The 23,730-nt window shown below is 35.3% G+C and overlaps 1 protein-coding gene and 2 long non-coding RNA genes across 3 annotated transcripts; all 3 read left to right on the top strand.

Moving 5' to 3' along the window:
* Positions 1 to 8,775: 8,775 nt before the first annotated feature.
* Positions 8,776 to 10,651, top strand: LOC145068802 (E3 ubiquitin-protein ligase RMA1H1-like). Its single transcript, XM_079015796.1, has 2 exons — positions 8,776 to 8,905; positions 9,850 to 10,651. Exon 2 carries the CDS (start codon positions 9,876 to 9,878, stop codon positions 10,575 to 10,577), a length of 702 nt encoding a protein of 233 aa, XP_078871922.1. The 5' UTR covers positions 8,776 to 8,905; positions 9,850 to 9,875; the 3' UTR covers positions 10,578 to 10,651.
* Positions 10,652 to 13,609: 2,958 nt separating this feature from the next.
* LOC145071011 (uncharacterized) lies at positions 13,610 to 15,179 on the top strand. Its single transcript, XR_013690185.1, has 3 exons — positions 13,610 to 14,028; positions 14,232 to 14,299; positions 15,051 to 15,179. It is a non-coding gene; the product is annotated as an uncharacterized LOC145071011 (long non-coding RNA).
* Positions 15,180 to 18,424: 3,245 nt separating this feature from the next.
* Positions 18,425 to 19,886, top strand: LOC145070873 (uncharacterized). Its single transcript, XR_013690118.1, has 3 exons — positions 18,425 to 18,735; positions 18,939 to 19,006; positions 19,758 to 19,886. It is a non-coding gene; the product is annotated as an uncharacterized LOC145070873 (long non-coding RNA).
* Positions 19,887 to 23,730: the final 3,844 nt, after the last annotated feature.

The raw sequence follows: 23,730 nt of genomic DNA, 5'->3' as shown, positions 1-23,730 counted from the left end.
TATTAATTAAACAAATATGATTTCTCCTTTAATATATTATTCTTATAACATATTAATAAATCATAATAACCTATCTCTTTATTTATTTCTCCAATCAAGTTGCTTTGGTGAAGGCAACCCAAAAGGACCATGCACCATCGAGTCAAGTACATACCAAAATAGTTATGGACTTAGACACTAATCCAACAATTACTGCTAAGGGGTTTCCTCAGCCATACATGTCCTAAAGGCAACCATGAGGGGGATGGAGCACAACGAATGAACACTCTTAGTTTATTAACACCTACAGGTTGCGGACCTGCTAATGTTTCCCACTGGACTGTCTAGAAAGTCCGTGGTCGTCATCCAAACTCCGCTAGATGACTGGATCTCAAAACACATCGAGGCCTCTCATCACTTTTATTTTATCACACATCACTATCTACCCATGTTTTACCCAACATATTTGTAGATAAAAATACATATACAGTTTAAAACTTGTATAAAACATCAATTCAACAGTTACCTCAGTTAAACAATTAATATAATTACACGTAGCACGTATTTCATATAAAATACTTCATATCTAGGTGTAAGATGAAGGTGACTATACACTCATTTGATTTGATGATAATCGGGCAGCAATTCGTTTCCTAAAACGATCGTTTCTAATAAAACCGGGAGTTTTATTGAGAAACCGGGCTCTGCAAAGGTTGGGCTTCGAAACCAAAAAGATAAAATTTCCGGGCTTCTCGGGCACTTCGTGGAGTATTCCGGGCTTTGGAATAAGTATCGGGGCTTTGGGGGATGTTAATATGAAAGAAATATGAGATTTAGGATGAAAAGTGGCAAATTTCCAAAGTTACCCGGGAGGTCTCGCACCCTTCTATTTATAGGGGCGAGGCTTCTGATCGGACGGTCAGGAGGGAAGACACGTGTCGCAAATCCGAAGCTCGCAGGGGGGTGGCTCGCACGTGGGCTGCGCATGCGAAGGCCTCGCTAGCAGCTTGTGATTGGACCGAAGTCCGGATCCGATGAGGGGGTTCGTGGCTCACTGCGAGGCTCGGACGGATGAGTCACTACACACGCGTCGGATGCGAGGCTTGCCACCGAAGCTTATACGTGTAGTCAGAAGATTGGACCGCAGCTCGGACTCGGAAGGACATGACACGCCTTGCCAGGTGGCTTCGTGACTCAGCAGCTCGGATACATGGCACATTTTGAGCGAGGGTGACGTGGCCGAAGTCCACGTGTGCGAAATTCCTCGGTTTTGGGGATTTTTCTCGTTTTTCGAACTTCTAAAATCCATAACTTTCGCATAGGAGCGCTGTTTTTGACGTTCTTTATATGCACACGTAGCTAAAATTACGCTCTACAACTTACGTGTAGACTTCGTCGGCTAATTTTGACTTTAATTTTTATATTATTATTTTTAACAGACCGGGACAAAAAATCCGTTAAAAATTCATAACTTCTTTATCGGACGTCCATTTTCGTCAGACTTTTTACCGTTGTGCTACTAATGACGAGGCCTTCGATTCTCGTTTAGGTTGTGTCGGCTAAAAATCGCTCGATCTAAAATTCGAGTTTTTAGCTGTCTACTGCTGAGCTGAAACTTCGAAAAATCATAACTTTCTCATACGAAGTCAGATTTGGGCGTTCTTTTTATCGAATTTCTCGGTTTAACGAATACTACGACTTTCGTTTAGATCACTAAGGCTAAAAATTAGTTTATCAAAAACTCACTTTTTATGACATTCAGCACCGTGCCGGTTTTGTCGCGAAACTTCGACATGTCATAACTTCTTCATTATAAGTCGGATTTTGGTATTCTTTATATCCCCGAAATCCTTGTTTCGACCACTACAACTTTATGTAAAGATATCGGGCTTATCTCACACTTTAATTTTGACGCTTATTTTTATTCTTAATTAATTAAGCCCTAATAATTAAGCATAAAACACACAATTCACATAATATTCACATAATTTCTTTTTCATTTATTCAAAATGAGTTACAAAGGTTAACCTAGAGTATCACCTCAATGTAAATGCCTAGGCTAGAAACACGAGTGTTACACCACATCACCGAATCCCGTATCAACGTCCACACATCTTGAGCTACATGTTGATGCCTTGGAGCTCTTTCGTATCTCATCTAGAGGTAGGGCATTAGATTTTCACTCTAGCTATCTCCCTCACCTTATTTTTACAAGGGCCTTAAACCCGAGATTGACTACTATGGATCTTGTATCAACATCAACCAATCCAACTTCCTTAATTTACATTTTTGGCGTAAAAACTATTTTTGTTTAACAAATTTGATATGAGTATTTCTAGCATATCATATTCATATTTTGAGCCACAAATTTAATTTATTTTCTTACGATATTGGTCTGAAATCGTATTACAAATTTCCCTAATTTTTTCTACATTGTCTTTATATGATTTTTGAAAGAAGTTTTTCTATCAAAAATAAATTGGCACAACATCATTTGTTATTTTGTAAATTTTGTTACATAATTAATTTTTTAAAAACCTTTTTAACCTTTTCCTTTTTATGCATGTAAGTCCGTCCCATCAAAATTTCTTTTTCCAGTATTTTTGGTCTAATTTTTATTTTTGTTATAAATTCAATTTTCTAGTCTCTATTAATTTTGTTCGGGAAAAAAAGACTTTGGTCCATTTTTTTTGTATTCACTATACTATTGAACTTGTTATTTGTGTTCATCATAACCCTTTTGACCGACTATCACCCTGTGATAGCCGGTCATATTTGATCCATTTATTTTTATTGTATTCGATATACCATCGAACTTATTGTTTGTGTTCATCATAACTCAATAGTTGGTTACACTCCAGAGGGTAACCAACTATTGAGTTTGTTCTCATTTGGTCTCTTTCGTATTTCGTACCCACTATACCATCGAACTTGTTGTTAGTGTTCGCCATAATCCTTTGACCGACTATCATAGGTGATAGCCGGTCAAAAGTCGGTTAAAAGGATTATGCTGAACACAAACAACAAGTTCGATGATATATTGGATACAAAAGAATAGAAAATGACTAAACGAGAACAAACGCAAAGGTTATTTACCCTTCAGAGTCATTTTCCCATTTTGTTTGTATATGCTTTTAGATATTTTGTTTGGAAATCATATATCTTACAACTTATTTTACAATGTTTTTTTTAAGTATTCGCATTTACATAGATTAGTTTTTATTATGTTTTATTTTTATAATTAATTAAATAGTTTAGTCTATTTTATATTCTAATTTTGGTACATAATACCCATTGTAAATCAACATATATCATTGAGACAACCTCCTTTTGTTAGGGTGCAAAGTCGTGCTTGTATGTATTGTTTTAGGCTTTCCTCTTTGTATGTGTAAATGGGTTGAGTCTTTCCTATAAATAGGAAGTGAGTGACTCTCATTATGGAAGGAATCATTTTGGAGTGTTAGACTAGAGAGAGAATTTGTATACAAACCCATTTGTATAATCTTTCTAGATCTAATAAGAGCTTACAAAGATTTATTTACTCCTTGTGTTCTTGAATTTGTATGATGAATCACTAGATCTTTCTAATTCCGCACAAGCCATCAGAATCAACACCACTACAATTGGTATCAGAGCGGGTGTTCTTGATTTTCATCAAGAATTGATCCTTGATGGCTATTTTGATTTGGTGATTCTTATTGTTCATTGATTTTCGTGTTTAGAGAGTGTTTTTGTGTTCTAGAAGTCGAATTTTTCTTTGATTTGATCCATAATTCGACTTTCTCTCTCTAGAATACTTGTTTGTATCACTTTATCTCTCTAGAAAACCCATTCAAAATCACTTTCTCTCTCTAGAAATCTTCAAGTTTTTGTGATCATGGTGGGTTTGCCATATGATTCTTGGATTGTGATTGTTAAAGATGTGAAATACAAAGTCAATGAAGATCAATTTTATGGGTTGGTGTTAAGCAAATTGATTTCATGGGGTAATATGGTTTCTTATGGAGGTTTGAAGGATGATCATGGAAGCTTGGTATTTCAACCAATTTGTAAGATTGCATGGTTGAATAAAATTGCCTTGTCCATATTAGTTTGTAGTAGAAATCAAAAGGAAGGAGAAGAAAGAGATTTGTTCAATAAGAAATATGTTTCTCTTATTGAAGACCCAAATGATCTTCGTGCTCTTAAATTTCTTGAAGTTCTTGATAATGGAGTTCAATGTGATGTTCTTGATGTTCAAGAAAAAGGAGTTCAAGTTGATTCTCAAGATGAAAAAGTTTTTTGCTCAATTGGAGTTCAAACCGATGATATTTTGTGTTCTTGTGATTCGTTTGAAGGAATGATTCCTTATCGAAAGTCGGTGATCCAAGAAAATCACAAATATCAAACTCCAAAAGATTTGATTCAAACTCAAAATGTTCATGTTGTTGAAAGTGGGTTTGTTCATGAAGTCAAGTCTTCAAGATGCAAAAAGATGAGAAAGAAAAAGAAGAGGAAGATGAATCGGAAGAACAAGCGGGTTTACTCACAAAAATCGTCATATGTTGTGAAGCCAAAATCCATGAAGCAAATTTGGGTTCCAAAGCAACAATCTCTAAGTGTTGAATTGAATTTGAAGTCAAAACCCAAATGTGTTGGTGGTTCTTTTGAAGATGTTCTTGGTTTGATGAAGAACACGAAGAACACGAAGAACGAGTTGTACATCTCGCATGGTGGTTGGTACAAAGTTCGATTTGGAGATTTTCTCATTCCGACAAAAGAACCAAGATCTTCCAAATTTGATTCGTTTGTTGAAAACGGAACTCGATTCATCAAAAAGGTATCTCAAATTTTCAAATGGATTCCAAAACATCCATGATTTCGATTCGTACTTTGCGTTTTTCATTTTTGATCGATTTGCTTCGTTGGATCTAATCCGTTTTTACCCCATTGATGATCCAACAATATTTTTTTTAGATCAAGCCCAAATCAAACCTTTAATTTTGTTTTGAATTTGTATCTTGAGCCCAAAAATTCGTATTGTCTAAGATTGGATCTCTAGTTATCTGTTACTGTTCATCATCATGATTGAGCCCAATTGTTGAATTCGTCACTGTTCATTAATCGGAAATTTGAGCCCATAAATCAAGAATTGAGCCAAACAATCTGATAAAATTGATTCAAGTCATATTGTTCGTAGATCACCGGTTTACGCTTAAACGAGTTGTACATTTCAAGTTTTCTTGCATCTCGTTTTGATCTACGAATCCTTAAGTTCCAATTTTGTATTAAAGTTTCGATTTCATTTTCTTATTAATCGATTGGAAGTATCTGGGAATCTTTGCTGATGAATCGATTCTATATAACTTCTTTAATCATAAAATCGATTATGATTAAGTTTGAATCAAGTGTTCATTATTAATGATTTAGAATCAAAATTCGATTTGAGTTCAAATCGAAAGGATTGATGTTTGTTTTTCAAATCAAAAGACTTTTGAGAAATTGATATTCATCAGTTGAAAGTCAAATTTCAGTTCTTGATGAATCTAGAAGCAATTTTGATTTTGACTGAAATTGTATTTGGTTTACAACAAGTATGTCGATCTCGAAGATTGGACTGGGAAAGTCGAAATGTTGAAGAACTGGGATTGAATCGATTTGTCTAGGTTCGATGCTTACTGATTTTAATCAAACAATTTTCGATGATGGTTCTATAGGAATTGAAAGTCATATAGTCAAAATTGAAGATTTAGAATTGATTTCTAATTTGTGGGCTGAACTTTGCTGTTGAAGACAACGATTTTGGAATTGGGGCATATGATTGATTTTGAAGTCGATTTTCGAAGGGTTGGTGAGTCACAGTTGATGATGTAGCTTCGAAGATCTGGATCGATGATAAATGGATCGATTATTGATATTGGTATTGTCGATGATTGATTGGGAACAGATGACGAAAAATCGAACAATTAGATAATTTGATTTTGATGTTGTTTGCATCGGGATTCAATTGTCGATAGTCTGATTCAGAGGGACGATTAAGAGGTTACTGTACATTCAGAGTCTTCGTCTGCTTCGCATTCGTGAGTTTTGGGTATAATTGGGAAAACGAAGGGTTCCTGGAATTGGAACGAAGACCTTAAAAAAAAAAAAAAAAAACGAGATACGAAGGATTGTTTTGGATGCTACGATCTTCAAATTGTTTGTAACGAAGGGGTATGAAAAATCCATACAAATTGCATCTTGATTTTGGGTTGTTGATTTCATACGAAGGGTTGCTTTGCATTTAACGAAGGGTGCTGATGATTTTATAAGGAAAACATGAAGTTTCGAAAATGGTCCCTGGTGTTTCGTTAGTTTTGCATATGATAAAATCTTCGTGAATTGGGGTCTTCGAAAGAATTGAGGAAATGACAAAGTTTCGAAAACAGCCCCTGAACCTTCGATTTGTCGACACTTCGAAAATTAACACAAGTTTCGAATGTTTGACACTTTTCGCCCAACTTCGAAATTTTTTTGGTGTTTCGCATATTTGGGCATGGTCTTTGTATGTTTGTGAAAAAGGGCAGAATTTTCGAAAATGGTCCCTGAAACTTCGAATTTTTTGCAGTTTTCACCCAAATTCGAAAAAGGACTATATTTTGCTGAAAATTGAAGATTGTGCATTTCTGGTCCCTGCAGTTTGTGCAAATTGACGCTTTCTACCCATCTTTGGAAAAGGGGGAGAGTTTTGCATATTTGGCTGTTTTGGAAGCAACGGGTCCCTGCAAGTTTCAGAAAGTGACAGTTTCTACCCGGATTTTGAAAGATCTTGCAACTTTCACCCAAAAAGTCAAAATTTTTCATAAATTGAAAATTTTTGTGGCTTTTTCGTGATTGTTTTTCCGTGCAAGATTTTTGGTGATTCATTTTTGGTACACATCAAGGGGGAGTTTTGTGAAGACTATTCCTCGGGCACTTCTCATCCTTAGTGGGTTTTATAATCATTTTTTGATTATAAAAAGGGGGAGAATGATGGGTATTCGAAGCTTCTCGGGTTTGTCGAATATTCATTTGCGGATTTGAAGACCAGTGTTACTTCGAGGGGGAGTTTGGTCTTGATCGCGCTAGCTCGTTGGAGATTAAAGTCGGACATCCAATCCTAACTTTGAGGGGGAGAATGTTAGGGTGCAAAGTCGTGCTTGGATGTATTGTTTTAGGCTTTCCTCTTTGTATGTGTAAATGGGTTGAGTCTTTCCTATAAATAGGATGTGAGTGACTCCTATTATGGAAGGAATCATTTTGGAGTGTTAGACTAGAGAGAGAATTTGTATACAAACCCATTTGTATAATCTTTCTAGATCTAATAAGAGCTTACAAAGATTTATTTACTCCTTGTGTTCTTGAATTTGTATGATGAATCACTAGATCTTTCTAATTCCGCACAAGCCATCAGAATCAACACCACTACACCTTTATATCTATATAATAATATAAATCAACATATATCATTGAGACAACCTCCTTTATATCTATATAATAATATCAATTTCTCCCAGTCTGACATATATTAGATATGACGTACTTTTGATATCAAGATACATTTTTCTCTATGTCGTTATAAAGTACGTTAGTCATTTCCTATTCTTTATAAAGTACGTTAGTCATTTCTCTATGTCGTTATATTAGATATGACGTACTTTCGATATCAAGATACAAGTTCGATTCCATTGCACCGGATGCAACACCTAGTTATATACATATTCAAAACATTTAATCAACCACAAAGTACAATGTTTATGAAGTTCTTTTGTAAAATGTAAGATATATGTAAAGTCTAAGATTGTATTTTCACAAAAATCTTTTAATAAACATAGGAGACGAAACATATATAGAGATATGTACGACCGTACCACAGCAATGTTGGATATAGTAACACGCTCCCTCTTAAAAAGCGACTTGAGAAGTATAAACAAAGATGTGTCATAAAGGTTGCAAATATCGATTCTGATACTATATAATATGTATATAAAATCTAAAATTATCTTTTCAGAAGAATCAACATATATAAAATCACATTTGACCTTATCAACCGATGTCACTAATGTAAACCAACACTAGCATAGAGTTGCATCAATGCATAAAAACTAGTGTATCGAAATTTCAAAGCATAGAAAGAAATTATTTGTCACATGCTCTGACGAGGATTATGAAAGAGAGAAGATCTAGAAGTGACCAAACACTTGCATACAGTTATAGTTTCAATATATAAAAAAAACTAACGTGTTAAAATTTCAAAACATACAAAGAATTTTATTGTCACATGCTCTGACGAGGACTTTAGGACTTTGAAAGAGAGAAAATCTAGAAGTGCGTCAAAATCGAACACCAACTGTAGCAAAAAAGTGGCCTTTAGTTTTGAGTTGGGTGGTTTCTACGTCCATTGATTTTCAATTAACGAAATGACCTTGAAAATATAGTATTTAATATGTAATTACGCCATAAAATTTATCCTACAACAAATAATGAAATATATTGCTATAATGCTATATATACATAACATATTTGAACCTAACAAAATTGTTCAATTATTAGTTTATTAATTTTATTTTTATATTTTATTTTATGTTTAACGATATATTAGTTTATTAATTAAGACGTGGTAAGCAAAAGAGGTCCACGTCGTCTGGATAAGCTTGCTAGAAGACCGCGTTGGCCGTTACGTAGCAGCACAGTAAGTCAGTAACCCCACGCCACGTCATTTTATTAATTTCCTCTTTTCCCTTTTTTTTATATTATTTTATTTCACAAATTCTTTCCTTTTTCTCACTATATAAAATCAACCGAAACCAAATACATTTTCTCTCATCTTCCATATCTCATCTACTCAACAACCAACATTTCTCTCATTGAATCCGCCTTCAAAGATCTTAACAATTTCAAAGACAATCTCTAAATCAGCGTTTAATCGGTGAGTTTTGTCTCTTTTTCTTTGCATTTTTATGCTTATTGTTATTCGATTCGAATTTAAAGAATCCAGATTTGCATTTGGGAAGATGTTGAAATAGAGATGGATATTATGTATCTTTGATTCATCTCTGTTTCTGATTTTTAAAATCCATGTTCATTAGTTCATAACGAGTTAAATCACTGTGTTGACTCAGTTTTACTTCTGATGGATTTGCCATCATTTTCTGTTTTGAATGAAGAATTTTTTATTGTTAGTTGAATTTTTCTACTGCTTTGTGTAATTATTAATGAGGTGCTTTCTGTTTTTTTTTTTTTTTTTTTTTTTTTTTTTTTGTTATGCAAAAATTGTAATGGCTAGATAATTTAATAATTTTAATATGGTTTTTATTGAAAAACAAGATAATGCAAATCAAGGATTGAGAATTCCTGTGGTGAGATACAAATTTAAGCAAAAGTACGAAATTTTATCTTAGTTAAAATCGTTCTGATATAAATACGAATTATTTTAATAATGATTGAAAATCAATTAAAAAAAAGGAATAACTTAGGAAATATCTATAACAATATTAAGAAAAATGTTATTTATTATTGCTTTTATAAAAGGACATTAAAACCTCGATTCAATATATGGATAAATTGTACTTTACTTTTATAGACAAAATAAATAAACTTTACTCTTGCACGTTGGGCCATGTGGTGAGTGGTCCTCTTAGTCTTATCTCTCAAAACTCTTTAATGGTATTTTCACTCAAAACAAGAAACCATCTAGAAGATCTATCATGTGAGAATTGCTTTGTTTTCTTTAAAATGTACTTTATATATATATATATATATATATATATATATATATATATATATATATATATATATATATATATATATATATATATATATATTGCACTACGTTCAACCGAAAAGACACTTATTTTTCTTTTTGCATTTCAGATATCAACATCAAACAATCAAATCAAATGGCAATGGAGCAATATCCTCAAGAAACCATCCCTCAAACAAATTTTGTCAAGGATAGTGAAACCACTTCGGACAAATGGAAACCATTATCAGAATCTATTGACGAGTCCGAGAATAGTCCTTCCGCCGGTTTTGACTGCAATATTTGTCTAGACTCTGTCCAAGATCCGGTGGTGACACTGTGTGGCCACCTTTATTGTTGGCCCTGTATATACAAATGGATCCAACACCAAAACACTTCACCAGAAACCCCAAACAAACACAACACACAATGTCCTGTATGCAAACACGATATTTCTCAGAAAACCCTAGTACCACTATACAGTCAGGGCCAAACCGCAAAACCTCAATCAGAAGAAAAGAGTCTAGATTTGGAGATGTCGATCCCACGTAGACCCGTGAGTCCAAGTTGTGGGGTGGTTAGGGGCCCGACTGAACAAGTTAATCACCGTGGATACCAACAACATGCACAAAATGTGATAAACCCTACAAGTCCAACAACGGGGATGCTTGGGGAAATGGTGTATGGGGGTCTTTTTGGGAATACACAAGCATCTTTGTATACTTATCCAAATTCGTATAACTTGGTGACGATTAGTACTCAACGTGCAAGAAGACATGCGATCCAAGCTGATAGATCGCTTGGGCGCATTTGGTTTTTTCTTTTTTGTTGCATAATGTTGTGCCTTGTTCTATTTTAATAAGGTGATAAGTCTAATTTTGTTAACATTTGTAAAAAGTAATGGTAGTTAAATAGTTACGTTTGGTTTGATCATGTAATGAACATGGTTGGAATTTGTTAGTCATAGTTACGAGATAGTTTTGATCTTTCTTAGACCAAACGGTATACATATCACGGAGGAGTCCATGGTTGAGCTGGACCACGACCACGAACGTGCACACTATCCCGACCGGTCGTGATCGATTGTTGTCCTTGTCATTCGTTCTTCAGACCACGAAACGCAACGCCCAATAGGGATCTTTCCCCTTCTTGACCGTTTGACAAGCCGTTTCTGATGGCCAATTTTTTTATTTTTTTTAAATAATATTTTTTACATACCAATTTTACCTATATAAAACTTATTTCTTACACCATTATTTTTTCATTTTATACACAAAATACACACAATATTTTCACAACAATATTTTCACAACCAAAACCATGGAGCCCAACCAAAATACCCCTCCAAAACTATAAAAATTGCAAACCCGATAACGTTTTTGTGTTAGATACAACCCCTCGGCAATTCCCGACTATGGGATCACCTCAAGGTGGTTTTGTCAAATTGCTTCAAAACGGTTCCCCTATCCAACAGACAACGTTTTTCCAACAACAATGGCCTTCCAACAACAACAACTTCTACAATATTAAGATTTCTAACAATTCCAACAACAATTCTAACCATATCCATCACAACCACAACCATCACAACCTCCTCATTTGTCAGATTTTGTTTCTGAAACTCAACATTCACCACCACCTCAACCTGAAAAGAAAAAAGGAAAAAAAAAATCAGTTCGACCCACCATCACCCAAGAAAGAGTCCCATGGACAAAAGAGGAAGAAGCAAAGCTAGCAGATGCATGGATTTCGGTTTCCCAAGACCCAATCGAAGGTGATAGTCAAACTTACGATTGTTTTTGGGAGAAAGTTTGTGCGGTGTTTTATGAGTTAACGGGAAGTGAAAACCGAAATCACGATCAAATTAGCTCGAAGTGGCGCGATATTCGACTAAAATGCAACGAATTTGGAGGAATTTACAACAACCTCCTAAACATACGAAAAGCGGGTCAAACGATTTCGATGTCTTCAAGGCGACTTTTGACAAATTTGAAAAATAACGTCAACCCGTAAAGCTTTTTTGTATGTGAAACCGTGGGTAAAGTTGAAAAATGCTCCGAAATAACTCGGATCGTCTCTCATATCATTAAAAGATGCATGTTACATCCCTCGCAGACATAAAATGACTATCTTCCCCTTTTCTTTTTCTTTTTCATTTTTTTTCATTTTTTATTTATTAATTATATATTGATTTGTTTATAGTTAAAAAATTATTTTTTTAAACAAATGAGCCCTAACCCCAAGCATAAGCACATTCATCTTGCTTTCTCTCTTTCACTCATTTCTCTATCGTCTTTCGCCTCACCATTGACCATCATTGAACCCACCCCCACTCCTTTCCTCCATACAGATCCGACAACATCCTAAATCTGCAAATTCGGAAAAATCAAACATCAAAGATCAATCCCTAAGCCTGCAAATCAAACCTAACTAAAACCGAAACCTGCAAATTGGAACTAACAAGCCGTAGGAGAAGAAAGAGGATTTCGATCGACAAAACCAGATTGAGCAACTTAATGTCCACCGCCAACATATCGAGAAACCTAATGCAACCTAAATCTCGGGATTGTCGATCATAAGGGTTCTTTTCAGATCAAATATAAGATTTTTGAGGCAAGATCTTTGATTTCTAAAGGGTTTCATGATTGTCACCCGAGGATGATGATGTTGGGGATTTAGTGACCTAACTAAATATGAAAGTGTTCTAATAACCCAAAACAACCAAAATGGGTAATATATAACCCATATCTCCCAATATACTCAAAGGCTAAACATTGGTTGACAAATATCAACAACAAAAATAATCATAAAAAAGGTAAGCACAAAATAATTCTACAAACTCAATAAGGAATGCATGGATGTACTCACAACCCTTGTCTATCTCATAAAGTTCACATCACCAAAGTAGATGGTTAACATCGAGCTAATAAGATAATTTCCTCCCATTTCCCTCTCGATCTCCATGAGATAATTTCCTCCTTTTTGCTCATTTATAGACTGTGCACTTGTGAAACATCATATTATGCCACACAAGGGATAGCTAGCCCAACATGTGCAACGTGAGGATTATCTAAAAAATATACTCACATACAGTCTTAACGACCCATAAAATTTGGCCAAACCTATGAGTAGCATGAGAGACACCCACAATCTTCCATATTATATGTATGCACATAAGAATGCTTAAAATTTTGTTTTCCAAAAACTATGTATATATTTGTAACGCCCGCAAATCTGGGCTAGTCAAATTAGAGGCAATAGGGGTCGAAAACGACTTTTCGACAAAAGATTATTTAGAATAAATAATCTTAACCAAGTTGTAGAGTATGTTACAAGATTTTCGTACATATAAAGAACGCCGAAAACCGAGTTATAACGAAGAAGTTATGACCCGTTGAAGTTTCGCGACGGAACCGGCACGATACCGGGAAACGTAAATAGTGAATTTATGATAGAGCGAGATTTAGCCTTAGCGATCTAAACGAAAGTCGTAGAATATGTTAAACTAAGAACATCAATAAAAAGAACGCCCAAATCTGACTTCGTATGAGGAAGTTATGATTTTTCTAAGATTTAGCATAGCAGTGCACAGCCCGAAATCTGAATTTTAGATCGGTCGATTTTTAGCCGACGGGATCTAAATGAAAGTTGTAGTACTCGTAAATACCAACGCGTGGATATAAAGAACGTCGATAATAGAGCTCGTATGCAAAAGTTATGGACGAAGCTTAGTCCCTACTTTTCGAGCGCGGCGAATTCGATACAGTTTCGTAAATACGAGATAGAATGAGAATTAGCCAACGAGGTCTAAATGAGAGTTGAAGATCTCGTTAATAGGAACTCAACGGTAAAAAGACAGGCAAAAATGGAGCTCGTATGCGAAAGTTATGGACGAAGCTTAGTCCCTACTTTTCGAGCGCGGCGAATTCGATACAGTTTTGTAAATCCGAGATAGAATGAGAATTAGCTAACGAGGTCTAAATGAAAGTTGAAGATCTCATTAATAGGAACTCAACAGTAAAAAGACAGATAAAAATGGAGCTCGTACGCAAAAGTTACGGACGAAGCTTGGAGACTACTTTACTATACACTTCCTATAAATACAAGGGTGAACTCCTCATATTTTCTTCACACCATAAGCCTTTCTTTCTCTCTCTAACTTCTCTCTAGCCTCCCTAAACCCCTCCCAAGTCTACGGAACCTCCCTAGCACGAGAAGAAAGCCCCGGAGCGCCCGACGGCTCCGAGAAGAAAAGTTTTCGGCTTGGAAACGCTGCTCCAGCGAAGCCCGGTTTTTAATAAAAACTCGCTGTAAGTGAGCTACGCCTATACTATATTTAATATAGATTTTATTTAATTATAGTAACATTATTAGGACCTTAAAATAATTATTTGGGCTATTATTATGAGTTATATTGAGTGTTATTTAACGCTTATATAATAGTAATAATAGCTAGACTATTAATTAGTCGTGGTTAACGTTAAAAACTAAACCCTAGTGGTATTGATACTAGGTTTTGTCGAGGAAAATTGTTTTGAGATAACGAAGTGCTGTCTGAGTTCGGAATCACCACCTAATCAGGTGAGTGCATGGTCTCTTTCATCTTAAACATAGATATGAAGTATTTTAATATAAATTACGTGTTATGTGTGCATATTGTCTGAATACTTGTTGTCTATGCTGGTGAAAGATTTTTATACATGTTTTAAAAGATGTAAACTGTATAAAGTATTTTATATCTACAAAATATGTTGGATAAAACATGGGTAGATGAATGATGATGGATAAAAGCTGAAATAGAGGAACATTAGTAGTACGGACCTAGTGCCCTATAGGTATACATTGGCAGCAGTGGACCTAGTATCCTATAGATGAGCACTGGCAGCTGCGCCACAACCCGTAGATGGTTTAGATCTACGGTAAACGTCCTAGCAGCTGCGCTCCAAGGATAGTATCGGCAGCTGCGCCTAATAAGGAGCCTTATGACCATGACAGTAGTGTTTAAAGGTCAATACCGGCAGAAGCGCCTCATAGAAAATGTCCTAATTCTGGCAGCTGAGCCTAAGTGACAATATTAGCAGCTGCGCTTGACCAATGTGTCATTGGCAACAATGGACTTCATGTTGTTTCCTTAGGATGATCCTTAGGAATGAATGAATGAGAAATAGCTGATTCTTAGGGTAGATCCTTAAGAATAAAGAAGATAATGGGGATGGGTAATTGGGTTGATTGTTTGATTGTTTAAACATAATAATTATATTATTGTGGGTTGAAAACCCTATGTACTCACCAGGTTTCCCAACCTGACCCACTCAGTTTATTTATATCACAGGTGTTGATATGAAGTGACATTACACTGAGAGATTTAAAGAGATGTAGATCACTAGTGTAAATAATTGTAAGTTCTGTTTATGCTTATGTTTCTGTATTAACGATGACATCCCAAACGTTTTAAAATGAAATAAATACGTTTCTTCGAAAATGTTTTAATAACGTATTTACCATGTTTTTCTGGGAACAAATTCCGCAACATTTTTATAAAATGAAGTACTCTGATTTTTATAAAGCATAAACAACATCGGTCTTTTTTGGCCGTGAAAATGGGGATGTCACAGTTGGTATCAGAGCATTAGTTTAAGCGAACTAGGAATATGGATTTATTTCTAGACTTAAACTTAGAATGCTAAGCGATGATTGTGAGGTGTGAGCACTAGCTTATTTTAGGAATTATGCCTAAAATGCTTTTATGTGCTAAATGCTTTATGCCTTATATGCTGTTATTTATTCGGATCTATGGTCTGTTGCCGACCGGATCTGGAAACCTTATATGTTTAGGATTCTAAACGTACGACTACGATATTAGAACTAGCATGTAAACGTTTCGGAGTGATAAGGATGATTTAAACGTCAATCCTAAGTAAAGGTCTAGATTCACCTTATTCGGTGTATAGATCAAGATGGCAAGGACCCGTAGCGGAAACGTGAATGCAAATGAGAATAGGAACCAACCCCTAGTGGTTCAGCAAATACCTGTTGTTGAAGAAGTTGCACCTGAGCCAGTCACGATGGCTAGAGTTCAAGCCATGATTCGGGCTATGCGAACTGAATAAAGGGAAGAAATGAGGAGGATGTCGAATAGGGACGAACCTACTATGCCCAATGAGCAACCCGAGCTGATTCCCGAGCAATCGGAGGAAGGGAACTACAGTCGCCAAGTGAGTCAAGTGGGGACTCAAGATGGCCTGGAGAGGAGAAACGACAAGGATGGGCGAATGTACAAGAATTTCTTGGGTGCGAAACCACCAAGTCTCTCAGGAAGCCCAAAGCCTGTTGAGATTATGGATTGGATCTCCGAGATGGAAATGGTGTTTGAGAGCTGCGACTGTAGCGAGAAACAGAAGAATGTCTTCGCCGTAAGACAACTGAAAACTGGAGTCTTGAGCTGGTGGAAGCTATTGGTAGATACGATGCCACGAGGAGAAGCCTTAAGGATGTCATGGGAAGAGTTCTTGGAATAGTTGAAAATGCAGTACTGCTCGGAGATAGATCTGATAGACCTAAACAACGAGTTTCAGAACCTGAAGAAAGGGAAGATGAGTGTTGATGAGTATGCCACCGCATTCACCAAGAGGATGAAGCTATTCCCCTACTTGTTGCCTTCTAAACTCTCCAAGATTGATAGGTTTGCTAACGGACTGCCCACTGACTTTGGCCCAATGGTCAAAATGGCAACTACCTTGAAAACAGCTGTTAGGGCAGCTAAGAACGTAGAGGCCCAGGTAAGAGAAAATGGTCTAGAAAAAGATAAGTCAGGAGAGAAGCGGAAGTTTGAAGGATCTTCAAGGTCCAAAAAGGAAAGCAAGACTACCCAAAGAGAGAGGGGGCTACAAAGCCATATGTGCCGCCAAAGCAAAAGGCAAGAACATTTCAAATGATTCTTGACGAAGCAGATGACAATGCGAAGATTCAAGAGTTAATGCTTGACATCCAAGGATCGAGCTATGGAGTAATCGTGTAGATAGGACCTCGCGATGTAGCCTGTTAGGGGCATAGTTTAGGGTGAACTTGAACACCTATGTAAACATTTTAAGGAATAATATAAAACCTTCGTTTTGATATTTTATGTGTTAAACTGTTATGTGATTTTCTTGTATGGTGACTTGGAAAACTGCGAGACAATACTTGGGACGGGTATGAGTAGGTGTGGATGGTAGTAGAGGCCTATACTACCGGAAGCACATGACTCACACTTGGATCAGGGAAAGTCACAAGGTTACCAAGAAGCTAGTAATTGATTTCGTTTTATTCAAGTGTGTTGTTACCATCGTTTCGGTAATGACTAAGAAGATTGTTGATATTCCGACCCTAGTGGTCATATCGAATCGAGTCCGACTACGATGAGTATGTTGTGTGGTTCAGAGAACCAAGTTTGATGTAGCGTCCGACTTAAACCAAACGGTTGAAATCAAAGCGATCAATAGAAGTATCACACTCGTTGTTAAAGAAGTTGGTGGCTAGAAATGCCTAATGTTAAAGTGTGATTATATCACATTAGAACATGAAGGAAGGCATAGTCTGTTTTAGAATTTAACTCTAAGAGACCTAAGTCTAAGTGTTGCAACATACGATGATAGGTCATTAGAATATGACACATCGATCTATAGTAGTAATAAAAGAACTTATCTCAAGTTCGTATCCAGCAAGGATCGAGATTGTGACTTGAAGGTCATAATTTGGAGTCTAACCTGAGGTAGAGAGCAGGTGCACGATCGAGTACTCTTACAGTCAATGAGTTTAAGAGATAGAATCGAAGGAATGTAGAAGTTATAATTATTACCTAGGATGAAGAGATGACGTATGGAGTCATTATACGACCCTGTTTTGTTGATGATTCCGGGACGTAATCATCCTAAGGGGGAGATAATTGTAACGCCCGCAAATCTGGGCTAGTCAAATTAAAGGCAATAGGGGTCGAAAACGACTTTTCGACAAAAGATTATTTAGAATAAATAATCTTAACCAAGTTGTAGAGTATGTTACAAGGTTTTCGTACATATAAAGAACGCCGAAAACCGAGTTATAACGAAGAAGTTATGACCCGTTGAAGTTTCGCGACGGAACCAGCACGATACCGGGAAACGTAAATAGTGAATTTATGATAGAGCGAGATTTAGCCTTAGCGATCTAAACGAAAGTCGTAGAATATGTTAAACTAAGAACATCAATAAAAAGAACGCCCAAATCTGACTTCGTATGAGGAAGTTATGATTTTTCTAAGATTTAGCATAGCAGTGCACAGCCCGAAATCTGAATTTTAGATCGGTCGATTTTTATCCGACGGGATCTAAATGAAAGTTGTAGTACTCGTAAATACCAACGCGTGGATATAAAGAACGTCGATAATAGAGCTCGTATGCAAAAGTTATGGACGAAGCTTAGTCCCTACTTTTCGAGCGCGGCGAATTCGATACAGTTTCGTAAATACGAGATAGAATGAGAATTAGCCAACGAGGTCTAAATGAGAGTTGAAGATCTCGTTAATAGGAACTCAACGGTAAAAAGACAGACAAAAATGGAGCTCGTATGCGAAAGTTATGAACGAAGCTTAGTCCCTACTTTTCGAGCGCGACGAATTCGATACAGTTTTGTAAATCCGAGATAGAATGAGAATTAGCTAACGAGGTCTAAATGAAAGTTGAAGATCTCATTAATAGGAACTCAACAGTAAAAAGACAGACAAAAACGGAGCTCGTACGCAAAAGTTACGGACGAAGCTTGGAGACTACTTTACTATACACTTCCTATAAATACAAGGGTGAACTCCTCATATTTTCTTCACACCATAAGCCTTTCTTTCTCTCTCTAACTTCTCTCTAGCCTCCCTAAACCCCTCCCAAGTCTACGGAACCTCCCTAGCACGAGAAGAAAGCCCCGGAGCGCCCGACGGCTCCGAGAAGAAAAGTTTTCGGCTTGGAAACGCTGCTCCAGCGAAGCCCGGTTTTTAATAAAAACTCGCTGTAAGTGAGCTACGCCTATACTATATTTAATATAGATTTTATTTAATTATAGTAACATTATTAGGAGCTTAAAATAATTATTTGGGCTATTATTATGAGTTATATTGAGTGTTATTTAACGCTTATATAATAGTAATAATAGCTAGACTATTAATTAGTCGTGGTTAACGTTAAAAACTAAACCCTAGTGGTATTGATACTAGGTTTTGTCGAGGAAAATTGTTTTGAGATAACGAAGTGCTGTCTGAGTTCGGAATCACCACCTAATCAGGTGAGTGCATGGTCTCTTTCATCTTACACATAGATATGAAGTATTTTAATATAAATTACGTGTTATGTGTGCATATTGTCTGAATACTTGTTGTCTATGCTGGTGAAAGATTTTTATACATGTTTTAAAAGATGTAAACTGTATAAAGTATTTTATATCTACAAAATATGTTGGATAAAACATGGGTAGATGAATGATGATGGATAAAAGCTGAAATAGAGGAACATTAGTAGTACGGACCTAGTGCCCTATAGGTATACATTGGCAGCAGTGGACCTAGTATCCTATAGATGAGCACTGGCAGCTGCGCCATAACCCGTAGATGATTTAGATCTACGGTAAACGTCCTAGCAGCTGCGCTCCAAGGATAGTATCGGCAGCTGCGCCTAATAAGGAGCCTTATGACCATGACAGTAGTGTTTAAAGGTCAATACCGGCAGAAGCGCCTCATAGAAAATGTCCTAATTCTGGCAGCTGAGCCTAAGTGACAATATTAGCAGCTGCGCTCGACCAATGTGTCATTGGCAACAATGGACTTCATGTTGTTTCCTTAGGATGATCCTTAGGAATGAATGAATGAGAAATAGCTGATTCTTAGGGTAGATCCTTAAGAATAAAGAAGATAATGAGGATGGGTAATTGGGTTGATTGTTTGATTGTTTAAACATAATAATTATATTATTGTGGGTTGAAAACCCTATGTACTCACCAGGTTTCCCAACCTGACCCACTCAGTTTATTTATATCACAGGTGTTGATATGAAGTGACATTACACTGAGAGATTTAAAGAGATGTAGATCACTAGTGTAAATAATTGTAAGTTCTGTTTATGCTTATGTTTCTGTATTAACGATGACATCCCAAACGTTTTAAAATGAAATAAATACGTTTCTTCGAAAATGTTTTAATAACGTATTTACCATGTTTTTCTGGGAACAAATTCCGCAACATTTTTATAAAATGAAGTACTCTGATTTTTATAAAGCATAAACAACATCGGTCTTTTTTGGCCGTGAAAATGGGGATGTCACAATATTGTTCTTAAAACAACATATAAACATCTATAAAACAGTTTATGATTGCATATAAGTACCAACAGTACAAACATAGCAAGTAAGGAAACAATAAGCATACAAGCGAAATATAACTCTAAGATATGTTGATGTATATATAATCTCAAACTTCAAGTAAACAATCATAATTCAAATATAAGGTGTGAAAATAAGATATGGACTTGTACTCCTGGTAAATTCATCTTGGTCCAAAGCTACACTCGTTAACCTTCAAGGAAAATGTGAAAGCTTTCAGTACCTCTCTTCTCCATCAATAATATCACCTAAGGGCATCAAAAGATGTATAAAAATCTTATTAAGTGATTCATTAAGTAATTTGTTAAAATATTAATTCTAAAATTGAAAGTTTATTATGTCAATGTATTCTCTATGATAAAACAACACACGCTAAATCATTGTGCGATTTCGAGTATGTTGCAAAAGATATGAGCAAAAAATATGTGTGACAAGATTATGCTCTTGGGGCCGCCCGAGCGCATTTAGGCCTTCCCGAACTCATGTTGTAGGTGCATAAAAAGTCAAATATACATTTATTTTATGCGTTTGACCATTATACTTTGTTCATATGATCGCCAAACTCCATTAAACTTTACTACTAGTCATATATGACATTAGTAAGTCCTAATAACTTGATTTACACCTAAACACCTCTTAATCCATTTAGAATTAATAAAAAAAAAGTCTTACATTTTCATAAGTCTATTAAGTACTTATGAAAACTTTAACTCTTTATTTAAAAACATAAGTCTCAAATGACTTGACACTGATTTAATACTTATTTGTCATTACATAATGATCAATGATGATCTTCCAACCCATAATTCAAACATAATACCATTTCTAATGAAACGATAAATGTAACATTCGGATCTTGGAGGTATATTTGTTAAGTTAAAATTATGATTTTTGGGTTGCCACGATGTGGTGGAGGCACCACCACCACTTGGCATGGTTTGGTAGGTTACACATCTCATTTCGGTTCCCATGATGTGGCAATATATTGGCCACGATGTGGTGACTATTTGGAGGCAAAACATTAATTTTCAGGCTTTATGCCCTATTTAAAAGAAACTGATGGCTAGGGTTTGCTCATTCCCATCCTCAATCACCCTCTAAGCTCAAATCTCTTGGTGATTGTTGGCTCATTTTGGCACTTTTGGTAGCTTGAAGAAGATGAAGGTGTTCTAGTGCATTGTTCCAACAAGAAAACCTCATCATCATCCTCTTATGCATATTCTAGAACATTGCAAGCATTCAAGATCCAAATTTAAGTTGCATGCTTGAAGATCTAAACACTTTGTCCCTTCTTCTTCATATTGTGAAAGTTTGGAAGGATGGATTCCATAAAGTTGGTAACTTTATGGATCCTTGAGTCCTTCTTGGGGTCATATACTCCAGATCTAGAGTTTCTTAGGGTATTTGGTCTCATGCATGAGTTTTGTCACACCCCTGAACCAGACGGCAGAAACGTCTGAGGGCTTGATGTGATGTCATCTTTGTAGTATCATCACAGAGTATATAATTGAAACATAACATCATCATCATCACACATGTAATATAACAACATTCATTGTTTACATCAAGTATTGTATTTCAATATTACATGCCAAAATAGTCAAAGTATGATGAAACATAATGTAATATCCATGAATTTTTTTCTACCCAACCTGCTCAATGGTTTCTTGAGAATATAAGTTAATTTAAAAATGTCCACATAAAAATGTTGGTGAGTTCATAAGCATGTTTGAGAAAATGATTTGTGTTACTTTGTAAACACCAGAAAATCCTATATTGTCTTAAAACAATTTGATATGTTTGTGTCCAATCTTGTATTAATGCATGTGTTTTATTGTTTACTGGAATGTGAAGAGAGTATGGAGAGAATATCAAAGAGAATATAAAGAGAATGTAAAAGGAATGACCCCAGACAACCCAATGTTGTATGTGTAAGAGAATGTTGGTATCTCAATCCCCGAGGCTTAGTACCAGCGCGAGTATGTTACCGAGAAATCCGAAGAGAAAAGAGAATGGTTTCCCGTAAAATTTATAACGTTAATTCCTCTAAGTGAGTTATTATAACCATACTAGATAATGACACTTTCGCATGTCGTGGCATTTTTGGACGCCGACGGAATAAGGTAAGGTTTTTGTCACCCTAGACTGGTCTAGTCTAACTGTAGCGAACAACTCAGGTGTGGGGTGTCACCCCCGTATAGATCTATACACAAATCCCCGCTCTCCTTCCAAAAGACTCTGGTTATAACTACAGGCTACGATCGTACACTCAATAGGTGTTAACTGACACGTCTCACTAGATTCTTAATCGAATTTATGTGAAAAGAAACATATATAAGGTACATTCCATGCCCAATGAACATGTAAGTGGACAACAGATGCCCACTAAGCATGTAGTCATTTCTAGGCTCAAAAGGAATGAGAATATATATATATATATATATATATATATATATATATATATATATATATATATATATATATATATATATATGTTCAGGTTCATTTAAGACCATTCTAATTTTGTGAGACTGTGAGACCAAATCTAAAAATAATTTTAAAATGCAAAATAAATGGAAAAATCCGAAAATTCTTTTTTTAAATATTATTTTCAGAATTTGAATTAACTAAAAAAAATAAAAAAAAATCTAGTTTTTTTTTTTTTTTTTTTTTTTTTTTTTTTTTTTTTTTTTTTTAAATACGTGAAATATTCTAATAGAATATTACACTGACATATTCTAAAAAATAATTTTAAAATGCAAAATAAATGGAAAAATCTAAAAATTCTTTTTTTAAATATTATTTTCGGAACTTGAATTAACTATAAAAAATAAAAAAAAATCCCTTTTTTTTTTTTGAAAAATACGTGAAATATTCTAATAGAATATTACACTGTACATATTTTAAAAAATAAATTTAAAACGAAAAATAAATGGAAAAATCGAAAAAAAAATTTTAATATTATTTTCGGAACTTGAATTAACTAACAAAAAATAAAATAAAAAAATAAAAAAATGCGTCTCACGGTCTCACAAAATTAGGTCGTTTCACATGAACCTAACCCTATATATATATATATATATATATATATATATATATATATATATATATATATATATATATATATATATATATATATATGCCTAGGCCCAATATATTTATGTAAAAGGACAACTAAGGCCCATTTAACATGTATATTATTACAGGCCCAATAAGCATGCAATGAGTATCCAAGGTCCGTCGATCATGTAAATAGGTGTTAACTGACACTGATATGTGCATAGTTAGCTATATATTTCGATTAGAATTTTATTATTTTCCAGCTAATTTTTTGCAATTTATGGACAAAAGGTACTTAATTATGTTTAAATTGTATTTTCAGTCTAAAAGATGAGCTCGGAAGCAAAAGGAAGCGGGAAATATGATTGGGAACTCGAGAATTGAAGAAAGAAGAAAAGAAGAAGAAAAGAGTTAAAATCCTGAAGCACTCAACGAGTTGCATCGACTACTCGACGAGTCTCCACAAATGTTCGCGAAGCAAAAATACAAAGTGCTTGCCGTATACGGATTCTTAAACGGGACTCGGTAAGTCGGTTATTTACTGGGCGAGTAGCCCCTGTTTTGTGAAAACTATA

The sequence above is a fragment of the Lactuca serriola genome, chromosome 8 (genome assembly GCF_051521515.1).
Source record: "Lactuca serriola cultivar US96UC23 chromosome 8, Lser_US96UC23_V15, whole genome shotgun sequence".
NCBI classification, from domain to species: Eukaryota; Viridiplantae; Streptophyta; class Magnoliopsida; order Asterales; family Asteraceae; genus Lactuca; species Lactuca serriola.
The sequence above is the reverse complement of the archived record's forward strand: the minus strand, read 5'-3'. Positions and strand labels throughout refer to the sequence as shown.

What these genes read in the sequence shown, in the direction of transcription:
- LOC145068802 (XM_079015796.1), top strand. Translation starts at nt 9,876, where the DNA reads ATGGCAATGGAGCAATATCCTCAAGAAACCATCCCTCAAACAAATTTT.